General features: G+C 47.7%; 1 protein-coding gene across 19 annotated transcripts in view; it reads left to right on the forward strand.

Annotated features, from left to right (window-relative positions):
* Positions 1 to 17,452, forward strand: part of KATNIP (katanin interacting protein) — a 230,036-nt gene that overhangs the window by 139,783 nt on the left and 72,801 nt on the right. For 10 of the 19 annotated variants that reach the window (XM_063654212.1, XM_063654213.1, XM_063654218.1 and 7 more), the window contains 4 exons: positions 8,795 to 8,967; positions 9,995 to 10,060; positions 12,035 to 12,135; positions 14,358 to 14,460. In XM_063654212.1, the coding sequence (XP_063510282.1) occupies positions 8,795 to 8,967; positions 9,995 to 10,060; positions 12,035 to 12,135; positions 14,358 to 14,460 (443 nt within the window). Of the gene's footprint in view, positions 1 to 8,794; positions 8,968 to 9,940; positions 10,061 to 12,034; positions 12,136 to 14,357; positions 14,461 to 17,452 lie in introns of all 19 variants that reach the window. The other 9 variants (XM_063654214.1, XM_063654211.1, XM_054452717.2 and 6 more) reach the window with 1 other exon arrangement.

Below are 17,452 nucleotides of genomic sequence, written 5' to 3' on the forward strand. Positions count from 1 at the left end.
GCTCAGGGAGAGACAGTGGCAGAATGAAGACAGTTAGGGCTGCAGACAGCACCTGCCATCAAGAAAAGTCCCAAAAGAAGCTTTAGAGATGAGAAGAACGCAGGCCTTAACAAGCCAGGTCTGTCGGCTATTACTGCCTGACAAGCCACCCCAAAATGTAGTGGCTTAAAACAGCAACCGTTTTATGATTGCTCATGAGTCTGTGGGTGGACTGGGCTGTTCTGTAGTGAGCTAGCAGGTGGCTGGGCCAGATGGTCTAGGACAGCCTTACTCACATGTCTGGCAGTTTTGTTTGTCCTGAGGACCTTGGCTAGGACAGCCCATCTTGGCCCCATAGAGTCTTATTCTCTAGCACTGGTGATTTCAGGGCAGCAAGAGAGGACAAGCCCATGCCTGGGTGCTTTTTAAAGACTGCTTGGTCATGATTGCTAATGTCCTGTTAGCCAAAGAAAGTCACCAGGCAAGGCCGGCTGCAGTGCCTCATGCCTGTAAGCCTAGCACTTTGGGAGGCCGAGGTGAGAGGATCACTTGAGCCTGGGAGTTCAAGACCAGCCTGGGCAACAAAGTGAGACCTCATCTCTACAAATAATAATAATAATAATAATAAAGCTAGCTGGGTGATGTGGTGCATGCCTGTGGTCCCAGCTACACAGGAGGCTGAGGCAGGAGGATGACTTGAGCACAAGGAAGTCAAGGCTGCAGTGAGCCATACTCATTCCATGGCACCCCAGCCTGGGTGACAGAGTGAGACCCCATCTCAGATAGATGGATGGATGGATGGATTGACTGACTGACTGACTGACCGACAGACAGACAGAAAGAAAATAAAAATAAAATGAAAGCCACCAGGCCAAGCCCAGCTAGAGAAACAGACACTACCTCCTAATGGAAAATGCTACAAAACCACATTGCAGTGGTCCACACACAGGGGTGGGAGGAATTCGTGGCCACTTGTTGCAGTTCCCGATGCCATAGGATGCCATAGGAAGCAGGTAGCCTGATAACGCTGGCCCATTTGGAAATGCATGGAGGCTTTGGAGCACTCAGGCCTAGAACATTGTCCCAGGGCACACTCTCCCTTCCCCACCTCCCTCTTGGCTTTTAGAAGTGAGTGTGGACATCTGAAGACAAAACAAGGCTATGTCTACCATTTCCCTGGACTTTTTGCCACACAACATAGTGTACAGTTTCAAGGCCTACCAGGCATGTGACCACAGGGAGTGGGGTGCACTGTGGAAACTGGAGCACTTCGGCCCCATCGAAAGGGGGCGCCATCACCCAGCTCCAGCCAATGGTTCCCACATATGAATACTGTTCCAGGGTTGCCAGATGGTATTACTTTTCAGGAGATGCCAGGAATCCCAATTTTCAGGTGGATTTCCTTTTTTTTTTTTTGAGCTTGGCATCTATTTTCAATTTTTCTAAAAAAGTGAAAGTGACACAATACATCTCTGTAGGCAGGTTATGCCTGTGGGCTGCCAGTTTATGATTGCTATAATAGACCCTTGTTGTCCTTAAATTTCATATTCGCCATTTCGGTGGCTTCCCAGGTGACCTCCAAGGCCCCTTGCATGTAGTAAGGGGTAATTTTGCTGAGACTCTGAATTTGAGCTTTTCAAGTCACAGCTGGTGGCTGGTGAGCCGACCAGCGGCCTTGTGCCCTCACGTCTTCTGTGTGACATGTGTTGCATTCATGGTAAATTTCCTGAATTGATACACCTTTTGTTTCTCTGGGAGAGAGAAGAAAGCCAAACACTGGTGAAGCGAAGAGAAAGCAAAGTTATCGGAAGAGGTATGGTTCTCAACCAGAAAAGAGCAGTTTGGGAGAAGTTAAAATGTGCAATTTGGCTTTTGCTGGTAGCACAAATGGACTGTGTGAATAGATCCACCGTCCTCTAGGGAATAAATCCACTATCATGGGGTATTCAGGCTAGCATTCGCCCAAGTGAGCGATGAGAGCATCAAAAAGAATTAAAAGGTGGTTACCTCGTGTGCACATGCGTGCGGTGTGAGGGAATGCACAGAAGGAACGTGATTTTGGAGAACTGGGGCGCCATGTAGGACGGTTCTGGAAAGCCAGGATGGGAAAAGCTCTGGTAGTGGAGCTGCAGCATTGACCGTCACTTGGAGAAAGGGTGATTTAATTTTTAAAAGCATGTTCTTAGCATAATATGACTCAAAGGGCACAGGCAACACCTGATGATCATGTTGCTGGAGGAGCATTTCCTCCCAAATGAAAGACGCTCAGGGGCAAAAGGGTCTGTGCAGATAAAACTGGTCTCTACTGGAGAAAGATGCCTTTGTGAATCTCCTTGTCCAAGAGGAAGTGAGCATAGGGCTGCAGCAGCCAAGGACAGGTCGTCCCGCCTGCTCACAGGTCATGAGACGAGCTTCCAAGCTATCTCAGAGGCCCCTTGTTCCATCCCAGCCCCAGACTGATGAGGCACAAGAGGAACAGGCTCTTGCCCAAAGATTGGCAGTAAAAAGATAAGGGTCACCACATGGTTCTTTTTAGGCAAATTTTGTAAGTGCTCCATGCGGAAAATGGTGAATGAGCTTGTGAGTTTCAGGTTCTGCTTGCCCTGGTGCTGCCCAAGCCTTCTACCAATGCTGGTGTTTGCACCCCATGTGTCAGATGCTGGCGCATTTGTTTAGCTTTGACACAATCTTGGTTCCTTATTTATGGAATTGTCTATAGGGTCTAAAGGGAGCTTGAGTTTTTCAACTGTGCTTTACTACAGATGATGGAGAGAACCATGTGGTTGGGTGATATTCACAAATACTTAGATTTACAAGGTTTGGGGTTTAAGTCATTTTTCATCCATCCATTTAGCAAAAATTATAATGCCAGGTGTCAGGGATATAACAGTAAACAAGATGGATATGACCTCATGAAGTAGCTGAGGCTCTACAAGAACTGAGCCCACAACCTCTCCACCCTCGTTGCTAACCATCCTTCCTCTTGCCCCCCATTCCAGCCCCCTTGCCACTCCTCAGTGTGCTGAGCTTGACCTACCAGGGCCTTGGCACCTGCTGTTCCAGGCGGAGGGAACAGCAGGGTATTCCCAGGGCTCACCGCCTTCATATCCCCACTCAGATATCCTCTTCCCAGATGGTACATCTCAAATGACAGTGTGTCCCCTCCCGTCATGAGCAGCCCCTTACCCTCTGCATGTACCTGACCCGTATCTGTCTCTGCTTTGTGACTACAAGGTCAATGAGGGCAGAAAGTGTGCCTGTTCCTCCGACCCCTGTACCCCCACACCAAGAGCAGCATCTCACTCAACCAAAGAAGCTCACAGCATAGTGCAGGTCGTAAGCCTAGTAACGAAGTACCTTTGACTTTGTGGATAACCCATTTCTGCGTTAGGGGCGAGGGTGTGTCTATACTTTGGGGTGTTTTGGCTTCAGCTCCAGTATAGCTCAAAACCACATCCTTCAGCTTCCTTCACTCCTTTTTCTGGTCCTCCTGGCTATTTCAGGGACCTGATCCTTTTTGCACTGAGTAAGGAAGATACTGGTGAGGTCTTCCCCATCCTTTTACCTGTTGCTTGTTTCCATAACAATAAGAATCTGCAACACAGCTTGCTAAACAGAGCTTCTTCCAAACCTCATTCTCAGCCCATGTTTGTTTTACTTTCTCATCTCTCCTGTTGCCCAGCAGGCCAAGTGACAGATGAGAAGGGCAAAGCAGCCTCCAGTGGGCGAGCAGAAACCCTGGCTCACATGTCTGGCAGCTCCTTACCTCTCTGGCCTCAGGAGCAGCATCAGGGATGATGACAAGAGACAGTACATCAAAGTCTGAAAATGGCCCACTTGATTTTTTCTTTTTTTTCTTTTTTTTTTTTTTTTGAGATGGAGTCTCGCTCTGTGGCCCAGGCTGGAGTGCAGTGGTGCGATCTCGGCTTACTGCAACTTCTGCCTCCCAGGTTCAAGCGATTCTCCTGCCTCAGCCTCCTGAGTGGCTGGGATTACAGGCGCCTGCCACCATGCCTGGCTAATTTTTGTATTTTTAGTAGAGATGGGGTTTTACCATGTTGGCCAGGCTGGTCTTGAACTCCTGACCTCAGGTGATCCACCTGCCTCAGCCTCCCAAAGTGCTGGGATTACAGACGTGAGCCACTGCGCCTGGCCCCACTTGATGTTTATTGCTCAGAGCAGCCATCCACAGGTGCTGTGAAGGTTCCTCTAGGTGCCTTGACCCTTCTCAGGGAGCAGCTGGGACATGCCCTGGCCTGTACTAGAACAGCCGGTGGGTTCTGTTGGCCCTCACAACATTTCTTAGAAACTGGAAGACATTATGAACAAATAAAATTCAGGGGATTTCACATAAATTTCAGATGCTAGCTTTTCTTGGGGGAAAAAAAAGCATTTGGTAACACTAGGAGCACAGTCCCATAAGGCAAGCATTGGCTGGAGCTGGGAGGTGGCTGCTATTCAGTGGCACTCGGCCCCTGGCATTCAGTGACACTAAGATGGTTCTTGGGGCATTTGCACTCACAGCCCCTTTCTTGGGTGCCTGGCAGAACTTGCTGTTCCTTCATTTTAGCTTAGCATTCCCATAAAAACCTACCATCATCCCCATCAGCCCAGTGCCTCGCTGTCCTGGAAAGCAGCCCATTAGAGCCTCCGGGTGTCTCCTGCCAGTGACATTCTTGATGTTGCTACCCGAACATTCAGACACAGCATTCTAATGGGGCGTAGCAAGAGAGTCAAGTGCTTCGACAGGAGCCCTTAATAATCAACAGCCGATGGTTTGCTAAGGTCCTGAGAATGGAAGCATGCTGTTTTTCAGAAAGCCTTGCACCAGGTCACAAGTATACATAGATCCCCCAAGATGTCATACCTGTAAATTTCATTAGTTTGTTATAGGCCAACATTAATACCAATCTTTGATACCCTTAAATGATCCAATCCAGTTGCCTATGTAAAATTTACATCTCCAGGCCAGGCACAGTGGCTCATGCCCATAATCCCAGCACTTTGGGAGGCCGAGGAGGGTGGATCACTTGAGTCCAGGAGTTTGAGACCAGCCTGGGCAACATGGTGAAACCCCGTCTCTACAAAACATACAAAAATTAGCCGAGCGTGGTGGCGCGTGCTTGTAGTCCCAGCTACTCGGGAGGCTGAGGCTCAAGAATTGTTTGAACCCCGGAGGTGGAGGTTGCAGTGAGCCGAAATTGCACCACTGCACTCCAGCCTAGACAACAAGGGAGACCCTACCACAATAAATAAATAAGTAAATTAATTAATTTATTTATATATCCAGCCTAGACTCTCTCAAACTCTGGATTCCTGTGTGCACAGGTCAACTCAACAGCTCTGTTCTGGTGCCATACTCACATCCTGAACCCAGCTTGTCCCAAAGGTCTCTGCTCCTCCCAGACTTCCTCCACCCACAGCCTTCCACAGCTCAGCTGAAAGCAATCCCATCTTCTACTTCAAGCCATCACCCGTGGAATCACCCGTAACTCCTCTCTTCCTCTCGCATCCACAGCTGGACTGTTAGGAAGTCCTATTGGCTCTGTCTCTGGCAGATGCCTGTAATCTGACCACATTCTGTGTCCCCTTCTCCACTGCTGTTGCCTCCTGTCTCCTGGACAACTGTAGTAGCCCCGGACCATCTCCCTGCTTTCACCCCTACCTCCTTTCAGTCTCTTCTCCACTCTGCACCTACATCAGATCTGGTCTTCTGAATTCCTCAGTGGCTCCCCATTTCCTGCAGAGCATGGGCCTTACAGTGCCCTCCAAGGCCCTGCATGACCTGCCCTCCCCCAACCCCTTTCAGGCCTTCTGTACCTATACCCCTGCTGGCTCCGCTCCAGCCCCGTGGGTACCTGGCTGCTCCGAGAACACATCACACGCCTCCCATCTTTGCGCTGGTGCCTGGAGCGCACTTCCCTGGTCCTCTGCGAGGCTCCCTCTGCCCCTGATACCCGCACTCCAGATCTCCCTTACCCCGATCTGCTTTGCGTGGTTTTTCATGTCAGTTTCCACAGCAAACACTGTGTTTTAAATTTATTATTTCTCCAGCTTATGGTCTCTCATCATGTGAGTGGGGCACTTGGCATCTCCAGTCACTGCTGTGTCACCAGTACCAAGAACAGAGCCTGGCACAGATAAATATTTCCCCAAGGGTTGAGATTCAGTAGGGAAACTCTTTAAGCACCCCAAGGAAATATTTGGAGCAGTTCTATATTTTAATGGAGTATGTTTTAATATGAAAAAAATCCAAACATAAATAATTGAGCGGATGTTACAGTGACCTCTCCTCCCCGCCCCAATGTATCCATCCATTACCCATCCTTGGCAATAATCAATTTACAGCCAATTTCATTTCATCATCACCCCTACCCATTCCCCAGATTTTTAGGAAGCAAATGGAAGCCTTCATATAATTTTATCTGCAGATATTTTAGTATTCTTTTCTTTTTAGAGCTTCATTGTTCTCTTGTTGGGTGGGTGTACCATAATTTATTTTATTAGATGCTTCTTTTATATCACTATATATTTTATAAAACCATCTTTCCATTCATGGGAACTTCCAGAGTCAACTGCAACTTTGCAATACTTGTTTTCTTAAATTGGGGTATTATTACTTTGTAATTCTTGTTAACCTTGCAAAAGTAAAACAGAAAAAAGCAATAATATTGCAAAATACCCATCCTTCTTCCTAACATTAGATATTATTCTTTACAGGTATTCTGTAAGAAAGTTAATTTTTTAAATAACTTTTTGTTTTGATGCAATTTTATTTTTTATTTTTATTTTTTTAACTTTAGTTTCAGGAATACATGTGCAGGTTTGTTACATAGGTCGACTGCATGTCACAGGGATTTGGTATACAGATAATTTCATCACCCAGGTAATAAGCATAGTACCTGATAGGTATTTTTTCTGGTCCTCTCCTTCCTCCCACCCTCTACCCTCAATAGACCTCAGTGTCTGTTGTTCTCCTGCTAGTATCCATGTGTTCTCATTGTTTAGCTTATAAGTGAGAACATGCAATATTTGGTTTTCTGTTCCCGTGTTAGTTTGCTCAGGATAATGGCCTCCAGTTTCATCCATGTTGCTGCAGAGAACACGATCTCATTCTTTTTTATGGCTGTATAGTATTCCGTGGTGTATTCCGTAGTATTCCACATTTTCTTCTTCTTCTTGTTTTTTTTTTTTGAGACAGAGTTTCACTCTTGTTGCCCAGGCTAGAGTGCAATGGTGCGATCTCGGCTCACTACAACCTCTGCCTCCTGGGTTCAAGCAATTCTCCTGCCTCAGCCTTCTAAGTAGCTGGGATTACAGGTGCCTGCCACTACACCCAGCTAATTTTTGTATTTTTATTAGAGACAGGGTTTCATCATGTTGACCAGGCTGATCTTGAACTCCTGACTTCAGGTGATCCACCCACCTCGACCTCCCAAAGTGCTGAGATTACAGGCGTGAGCCACCACACCCGGCCTCCACATTTTCTTTATCCAGTCTACTGTTGATGGGCATTTAGGTTGATTCCATGTCTTTGCTATTGTGAATAGTGCTAGATGAACAGACATGTGCATGTGTCTTTATGGTAGGATGATTTATATTCCTTTGGGTATATACCCAGTTATGAGATTGCTGGGTCAAATGGTAATTCTGGTTTTAGTTCTTTGAGGAATCGCCATGCTGCTTTCCACAATGGCTGAACTAATTTATACTCCCACCAGCAGTGTATAAGCATTCCCTTTAATCCCCAACCTCGCCAGCATCTGTTAGATTTTTACTTTTCAATAGCCATTCTGATTGGTGTGAGATGGTATCTCCTTGTGATTTTGATTTGCTTTTCTCTAATGATTAGTGATGTCAAGCATTTTTTCATATGCTTGTTGGCTGCATGTCTTGATACAATTTTAAACTTAAAGTAACATTGTAAGGATAGTACACTGACACTGACACTTCCACCCTTCACCCACATACCCAGATTCACCAGTTAACATTTTACTCCAATTGCTTTTGTTTTATATTCTATGTATATATATAAAATATAAAAACTATATATAATTATACAAAAATTATATATAATTCTATAAAAATTATATATTATACAGAAATATTATGCATACACATACGTGTATGCCTGCTATCATGTATTGATCTGTAAATTAAATTACATAACTATAGATAAATCAATCGTTAGAGGGTGTGTGTGTGTGTAAATATTTGAGATGAAGTTGCAGACATCATTCCCCTTTACCCTTGAACTGTGTGTGTGCATGTGCATGTGTGTGTGTGCATGTGTGTGTGTGCACATGTATGCGTGTAAACTATTTGAGATGAAGTTGCAGACGTCATTTCCCTTTACTCCTGAACTGTGTGTGTGTGTTTGTAAGCTGTTTGAAACTAAGTGGCAGACATCATTCCCCTTTACCCCGAACACTGCTATATATATCTCCTAAAAGCAAGGGCATTCCTTTTACATAACCACAGTACACTAACAAAATTCAGGATATTTAGCATTAATAGAATACCACTGTCTAAGCCATAGACTGTATTTGAATTTTCCCAGTTGCCACAATAATGTTCTTTACAGCACTGCTCCCTCCCCAGGACCAAGTCCTCCCAGGGCCACCACTGCATTCAGCCGTGTCTGCCTAGTCTCCTGTAATCTGGAACTGTTTTCTTTGTCTTTTACAGCCTTGACATTTTTGGAGAGTACAGGCCAGTTGTTTTATAAAATGTTCCTCAATTGGGGTCTAATAGGTTTTGAGCTACACTCCGAGAATATAATCTAAAAGAACGTCCCCCTGTCTTCTGCCCTCAGGACCTGGAAGCCGGCGAGAGAGACCCCTGTCTGCAACCCACAAAACTCTTTGCGAGGCTGAGGACCTAGAGGAAGACGCCTCTGCTGTGCTCCGAGCCATCCAGGTGGAGAACGCGGCCCTGCAGAGGGCGCTCCTCAGCAGAAAGGCCGAGCAGCCGGCCAGCGCACTGCAGGTGCGCTCCGGGCTGGGAGAGGCACCGGGGGATGCTCCCTGGACTGGGCAGTTTCTGAGCTGCAGTTGAGAAGAGCAAGTGGGCAGAAGAGAGAGGTGTAGTGGGCATCGCTGACCCCAGACTCATCCGTGTTTCCACTGTTCAGACAGTCACCCACTGACCTGCTAAGGCTCCCATTTCTTCCGCCTTCTTTTAGCTCTTTATTTCACAAAGCCTAAGCTGGGTGCTAATCTGCCTCCATTCCTCACTGATTTCCCTGCAAACCCTGGATACCTTAGACCAGGGTTGCAAACTGGTGGGTCAGTGAAGAATGGAGTCAACAACAAGCTCTGGCTTCCCAGCAAAGGTCTCATTCCCGAGCATGGGCCCTTCAGGCCTCCGCAGTTGTCACTGCTCCCTATTGTCCTGCCCCTGGCCCACTTCACTTGTTCATGAAACCTCTCCGGGCCTACGGGGGTTTGAATTTCCGGCTGCTGCCTTCAGCTTTGAGCAGCCAACAGGAGGATAAATGGTGGGTAGAGCAGGGACCTTGAGGAGCTGGAGGCATTGGGTATAGCTTGGTGTGCACATCCTTTCTCAGAAGCTTGGTCTGTGAGTCGCCTGTTGAAACCCTTTTTCTTAGCTTGTCCCCCCGATGCTTACAGTAGCCCTGAAATAGGCAGGGCTGGTTTCATTGCCTCACTTCACAGATATAGCCACTGGTACCCAGAGAAGCAAGGTGGCCTGCTTCTCTCAAGGACAAGGTGATCACATCTTTGGAAGTAGCCGAGGTCTGCCCGCCTGCAAGCCCAGGGCCCTGTCACCAGCACCGGTTGTTCCCCAGGCTCTATCTTGGGGCTGACCTTTGGGGCATCCATCAAGCAGCACCTATTGTCTGTGTTCCCAGACCTCTGACCTTGCCCCTGAACTTTATATCTACGGTAGCTTGAGAAGGTCCCTGCCCTTTTCTGTGCCCTCATCTTTCTGTGAACAGCATGGAGTGAATGGCTTTGTTCCAACATCACATCATGTGATCACATCCTTCCAGGATGCAGAGGGACCACCAGCAAAACCATGGACCAGTCTGCTGGAGGAGAAGGAAGAGACCTTTGAGGTCAGTGCCAGGCAGAGATGAATGACAAAGCCTCATGCATGTGCATAGCTCCCGATGGTGCCAGGCAGAGATGAATGACAAAGCCCTATGCATGTGCATAGCACCTGATGGCCTCCAAGGCGCTTTTCTTCACACTGTCCTACCAGGTCCTCACTGGGTGCCCTGAGCACTGGTGTCATGCTGCCCATTTCACAGATCGGGAGACCAGGCCTGGTGTGGCTTACCCAAGGTCACGAGTTGAAGCCAGAACTCACCCAGGCCTGCTTACTCAAACTGTTGTTATATTTCTATTTATTTATTTATTTATTTTGTTTATTTATTTTTTTTTTTGAGACAGAATCTCACTCTGTTGCCCAGGCAGGAGTGCAGTGGTGCAATCTCGGCTCACTACAACCTCTGCCTCCTGGGTTCAAGTGATTCTCCCACCTCAGCCTCCCAAGTAGCTGGGATTACAGGCGCACCGCCACCATGCCTGGCTAATTTTTGTATTTTTACTAGAGACAAGGTTTCATCATGTTAGTCAGGCTGGTCTCGAACTCCTGACCTCAAGTGATCCACCTGCCTCAGCCTCCCAAAGTGCTAGGATTACAGGTGTTAGCCACAATGCCTGACCTATATTTCTATTTATTGACAAGACAATGTAAAAACAGATCTTAGTACCTTGAATAAATAAATTTTTTTATCTGTATCTATCTAGGTCAATTAAGTATATCTCAGCAAATTTGGTCCCAGCAAATAAGGACGTGAATTAATAAAATGCCCAGGACCATCTTTGCTTGGTTATACATAGGTCTGTCCTGTGTGCTCAGAATACAGAGGCAGCTGAGACAGATGAGCCCCAGCCCCATGCAGCTTACAGGCAACAGCAAATAAAACCGTACATAAACAGGGTGACATCAGAGTGATGACAATCACAGCTGCTAATATGTGAGAGAATGACAGGGTGTGGGGTGGTGGCTGCTGCTCACAGGGTGGTCCTGGGTGCCCCTTGGAAGGCATGTCCCATCTGAGCCCTGCCTGTTTGGAAGGCACCAACAACAGGGAACGGCATTCCAGGTGGAAGGAACAGGGGAAAAGCTTTGAGGTGGGAATGAGCCCAGCCTGATCAAGGAGCAGGAAGAAGCCCCTTGTGAGGCGGCGAAATGGGGACGGGAGAAGCAGAGGGAGACAGAGCCCAAGTGGGACAGGGTGTGCATGTCACACCCCAGAGCACTGGAGCTGTTTGCTGTTTGCATTGCTGCCACTTGTCCTGCCAGTTCCCATCATCCTCGTCTGCCACTAGCCTGTGTTTCTGACAGGCCTGCAGTAACTGCCCAGGTCTGGAATTTCTGAATGACTTAATTCCTGACCCACAGAGATTCCGGGGACTAAAATCGTCTGCAGATAGACAGCAGGGCACATTTTTAGCATTGATGATAAATGAAAAAGAAGGGGAAAAGGCTCAGAATTAAAAATGAAAGGGCCTAATGCTGTTACTGGAATTCTTCATAGAGTCTGCTTACTTTGTACAAAGCAGAACAGGGGCTTGGTTGAGATGGTGAGAGGATTTTCTTTTTTTTGAGACAGTGTCTCACTCTGTCACCCAGGCTGGAGTGCAGTGGCACGACCATAGCTTACTGCAGCCTCAAACTCCTGGGCTCAAGTGATCCTCCTGCCGCAGGCTCCCAAAATGCTACGGTTACAAGCATGAACCATTGTGTCTGGCCAGTGAAGCATTTTGATAAGAGAAGGTTTCCAGTAGCTCATTGAAGTGGATTGTTTCCTAGAAGCGCCCTGGTCATCGGAAGCTGAGATATGGTGTGAGGGGTTCTAGATAGAAGCTCCAGGCAGTTGCTGTCACCCTCACATTCCTGTTCCTGTTTTCTACAAAGGGACTGTCAGCCTGAGCATGCCTGCCCTTGACCATGACCCTGCTGTGTCTTAGGCCAGAAGTGTTGCCTGAGACATCTGTTTAATAAGCCTTTCCATCCTCAGCTGCTTCCCATCACCACGGCGACCACTACTCAGGAGCCGGCAGCAGGGGGAGCCAGAGCCATCAACCAGGCCATGGACAGAATTGGACTTCTGGGAAGCAGGTACTACTAAGGCTGAGACCAAACCTAAAACCCCTTAGCAGTGCAGCCATGGGGATCTTCTTCATGAGGGTTCTTTGCTTTTCCCATGTTTTTTCAGACCCCTTATTTCTTTCTTTAAGATGGAGTCTTGCTTTGTTGTCCAGGCTGGAGTGCAGTGGCACAAACAGCTCACTGCAGCCTCAAACTCCTGGGTTAAAATGATCCTCCAGCCTCAGCCTCCTGAGTATCTGGGATCACAGGTGTGTGCCACTGCACCCAGCTAATTTGTGTACTTTTTTGTAGAGATAGGTCTCACAATGTTGCCCAGGTTGGTCTCCAACTCCTGGGCTCAAGCAATCTACCCACCTCAGCCTCCCAAACAGGCGTGAGCCACCATGCCTGGCCCCAAACTCTGTTAAACTATTCCTTTAGACTATACTCTGTCTCCCCCTCCAGCCCTAAAGCACTCAAATTGACTTCATTTCTTTTAGGCATATGGCTCTTATCTTGGTCAGTATGGCCCCAACCTGTGTAGAACTTGAACCTTCTCCAGGTTTCCAGTAGAATACCCCGTGCAGCACAGGGTGTTAAACTTGTCTAGGGGTGTTAAACTTGTCCCCAGCTGGTCTAGGGGACAAGGTTGGCACACAGCAGCGTCCTTCGAAGCTCCTTTTCTCTATTAAAAGTTTGTTCAAACTCAGCATTCTGTTCCATTAACGTGTAGCAGCAGTTATTGGAACTGTCAGGTTTTATTATCAAAATAAAGCCTTCCCTCTAGTCTTCAGACAAAATAGATCTTCAGAAAGATGCGCCAGGCTGAGAGCCTGTAGTTTCTAGCATGCCATGGCACACAGACACACTCCGAGGGCCACTGCACAGCTGTGCATGTTGTGCACTGTGCAAAGTGCCTGGCTGAGAGGCGAGAAGGGGCTGAAACCCAGCCTGTGTGCTGGTTACTAAGCTGAGGGTCTGGCCTGGGGCTGCATCAGCCCAGAAAGGGGGTGGCGGTTTTTCTGCATGAAGAAGGAATTCACTAGCCAAGCTGTGTGCCCTCCAGGTCTGTGTCCACCTAGAGGGAGCCCTTTGTTATAACTTACAAGAAAACTGAATAGGCTAAAGGCAGCACCATCCATTCCTTTAAGACTCTGCAGGCCCCAGGTGGAAATCAGGGCTATGTACCATTGTGGCCATAATAAGAACTCACAGATTCCCCTGCATGTGAAAAGGCCGCGGCTGGGTGCGGTGGCTCATGCCTATAATCCCAGCACTTAGGGAGGCCCAGGCAGGCAAATCACCTGAGGTCAGGAGGTTGAGACCAGCCTGGTCAACATGGCGAAAACCCATCTCTACTAAAAATACAAGAATTAGCTGGGCATGGTGGCGAGCGTCTGTAATCCCTGCTACTCAGGAAGCTGAGGAAGGAGAATTGCTTGAACCCTAGAGGCGCAGGTTGTAGTGAGCCGAGACTGTGCCATTGCACTCCAGCCTGGGCAACAAGAGCGAAACTCCATCTCAAAAAAAAAAAGAAAGAAAGAAAAGGCTGCGCCGTGAGGATATTTTACATCTGATGCAGTTTTATTACAAGCAGCATGCACTCCACCAAATGCTTCGTTCCTCGGCATCAAGATCCTTTGTGCTTCAGGGTCTTGGGGGTACCCAGCCTTAAACTGCACACATGGGCATGTTTGCAAATGATGAAGGCACGCTCTGCTGGGTTTAGAATGCCATGTCCTCAGAAACAAGAGGAGCAGAGCAGATCTCCAGCCCAGGAGTCAGCAAATTGTTGCTGTAAAGGGCCAGATAGTAAATATGCTTTGCGGTTGGTTTTGTTGTTGTTATTGTTGTTGTTGTTATAGTTTATTTCTTTGTACAACCTTTTAAAAACAGAAACCATTCTTAGCTCATAGGCTGTACAAAAACAGGTCGCTGGCTGGATTTGACCCGTAGGCCTTAGTTCGGCTGACCCCTGCTCTTGACTCTCAAGTTCTAAGCTTAGGGAGGTCAGCTGGCCACCTTGCCCCAAGCAGTGTTTCCCCAGCTGGGCTCTGATTCCATCACTAATTGTGTAGCCATTTATAAAGGGAGAAAAACAGCAAGCCTACCCTTGCCTTTGAACTGGATATAGAGTGCATACTTCCTCTTCAAATCATTTCCTATCCCCGAGTGTGGCACTTTTGATTCGAATGTTCTCTTTTGTGTATCATCTACTACTTCCTGTTTGCTAAAACCAAATCCCATTTCAGACAACAGCAGAAGCTTCTGAAAGTCCTCCAGGCCGTCGAAAATGACTCTGCCCACCTCAGCAGGGTGGTTTCACCAACCAAGGAGCAAGTATCACACACAGAGGTGAGAGCCTTGACTTGATTTTCAGTTGTATATTCAGGAAGTTCCCTCAGAACAGTCATTTCGCATCGGTGGGGATTGCTCTGCCAGTGGTTAAATGAGCATTTCTCTGCCTGTGTCTCTACTGCCCCCCCTTCCCTGGCACACAGAGGTATCTATGACGAAGAGCAGGGGCAGAGAAAGGAAGATGTGGGCCAGAAGTTTCAGCAGAGAAAAGCCTGTCTGCACAAGAGGAAATATAAATAGCATGGAAGCCCATAGGAAAATGTCCAACATCGCTGGCAATCAAGAAATGCAAATTACAGCAACCTAAATGTCCCATTTGCGCTCTGAATTGACAAATTATTTCTGATGATAACCTCTAGTGCTAGCAAGGTTACAATAAAGCTGTGGCAGTCCCACATACGTGGCAGGCAGCTGTATAAACAGGTGAAACCCTCTTGGAAAACAGAATGCTTGACCTTAGGAAGAGCCTGAGAAACAGCTATGTCTTTCCGCCCCACAATCCCGCTTCCTTATCTAAGGAAATCACCCCACAGAACCAAAAAGTTAGAGGCAGGAAGATGTCTGTTATAGAATTATTGGAAGTAGGGAAGACATTTTTTTTAAAACCTAAATGTCTCATAACAATGGAGTTAATCAGGAAAGTATGATACATCAGCACGATGCAGTAGTATAAAACGATGGAAGCTATCATTACGAGATGATGCAGACAGGAAACGTTAGAGGTATCAGCCTAACTGTAGAAGGTGATGTTAATCTTCAAGTCCAAAATGATTGCAACAACCACACAAAGATGTGGCCATATGAGTGTGTTGATGGAGCTAGGACACAAAATACAAAATACAAAAGGGAACTGTGGCATCAGAGCGGTAGGATTAACGGTGATTCCATTTTCTTTCTTTCTTTTTCTTTTTCTTTTTTTTTTTTTTTTTTTTTAGACAGGGCCTTGCCCTGTCGCCCAGGCCAGAGTGCGGTGGCGCCATCTTGGCTCACAGCAACCTCTGCCTCCCAGGTTCAAACTATTCTCCTGCCTCAGCCTCCTGAGTAGCTGGGATTACAGGCATGCGTCACCATGCCCAGCTAATTTTTGTATTTTTAGTAGAGACGGGTTTTTGCCGTGTTGGCCAAGCTGGTCTCTAATTCCTGGCCTCAAGTGATCCACCCACCTCGGCCTCCCAAAGTGCTGGGATTACAGGCGTGAGCCACCACACCCAGCCTCCATTTTCTTTTGTGCCAAAAGGTGTGTGTCCCAGCACTGCCTTCTGCCCCTACCTTCACTCAAGCCATTCTTAGTGTTATTTGGTATGGTGGTCACCAATCTTACTACTGGCTGGTGAGGACTTAATGCAAAGTCCTCCCAAAGTCACATATAAAATCCTATGAGAGCAGAAAGGCCCCTGAGCTGGCCTGGCCTGGACTAGAGTTCCAGCTTTGAATCTGGCACCATCATTGAGAGATTGTGTGACCTTAGACAAGCCTCTTAAGCTGTCTGGTCCTGGCTCTCAAATAGGGTCAATAATCCATGCCCCAAAGGCCACTGTGAGGATGAAACAGGGAAGGTCTCTGAGAGCATGCAGCTCAGTGCAGGGAGAAACCAGCAAATATCTGCTGAAAGTTCACTGAGAAAAATCACAGCTGTGCTCCCCACTGCATGGAATAGTTTCTTTATTTTTATTATTTTAATTAATTAATTAATTAATTTTAGAGACAGGGCCTTGCTCTTTCTTCCAGACTGGAGTGTAGTGGGTGTGATCACAGTTCACTGCAGCCTTGAACTCCTTGCTCAATCGATCCTCCCACCTTGGCCTCCTGAGTAGCTGGGACTACAGGGGCCCCCTAGCACACCTGGCTATATTTAAAAAAAAATTTTGTAGAGATGAATCCTTGCTATGTTGCCCAGGCTGGTCTTGAACTTCCGGGCTCAAGCAGTCCTCCTGCCTCGGCATCCGAAAGTGCTGGGATTACAGCTGTGAGTCACCACACCCAACCAAGTTTCCTTATATTATGGGAGACAGAAAATCCAGGGCAAACTGACTTATACAACAAAGAGAAGAAAAATGACAGACTCTTCTCATTGAAAATGACACAGGGAGGGCCAGGTGGGGCCTGATCCAGCAGCTTGCACTGTGTCTTTCCCCTCTGTCTGCACAGTGGAAAGCTCAGTCCCACCCCCTGGAGCTCAGTCCCATATCTGCTCCCTCCTCATGGTCCCCAAATAGCTAGAATGGTTATAACTTGCACCCCTGTATCATCAGACTCCACTATCAGGAGAGAAGCCTGTTTCTCCCCATGTAAATCTGTGATTGGCGTGCTTGCACTGACCTGTGCTGGGGTGCTTGCCTGTCACTGAGCTGCTCCCTTCTGGCGGCCGAGGGGACAGGACACATTGCTTCCTTGGACCAGTCAGGCACCTCCCTGGAGTGGGAAAGGGTCAGTTCCCCTATGCTTTATGGCTGAGAAAAGAGACACCGTGGCTTTCCCCCAAGGAAAATCAAGTGGTCTCAGCAAGAGCGGGGACAATGAATGACAGGGGCCAGGAACTTCCCAGCCAGTGTGCCCCTCCCACCACCAAGCGAGATCCCAAATTGGGCAGTACAGAAGCAGGAGGAGCCACTGAGTAGCAACAGACAAGTTGTGACACTTGCTTAGTTAATAGATCCTTCAGCTTTTTCATTTACGAACGCAGCTGAGGAATTTGCACATTTCAGATTGCACTGGGTGGGAGTTCTAGCAGCCCCTCTGAAAGGCAGCCTGCCTCCCATCTGGCCCTCCTGCCTGCCACCAACAAGCAAGGTGAACAGTGCCACTTCTTCAGCAATCCCCAGACTGACCACTCACCTGGCCCTGGATTGCTCCACACTATCACAAGCTCATTAACCTCCCAGTCCCCTGGAGTCAGCTAGGCCAGTTTAGCTTTATCACTGCCCTGCATGCTTGGGACTCAGACCCAGGGCAGCAGAGGCTTGGCCAGGACCCCACATGGCTGTGGAGC

The sequence above is a fragment of the Pongo pygmaeus genome, chromosome 18 (assembly GCF_028885625.2).
Source record: "Pongo pygmaeus isolate AG05252 chromosome 18, NHGRI_mPonPyg2-v2.0_pri, whole genome shotgun sequence".
NCBI classification, from domain to species: domain Eukaryota; kingdom Metazoa; phylum Chordata; class Mammalia; order Primates; family Hominidae; genus Pongo; species Pongo pygmaeus.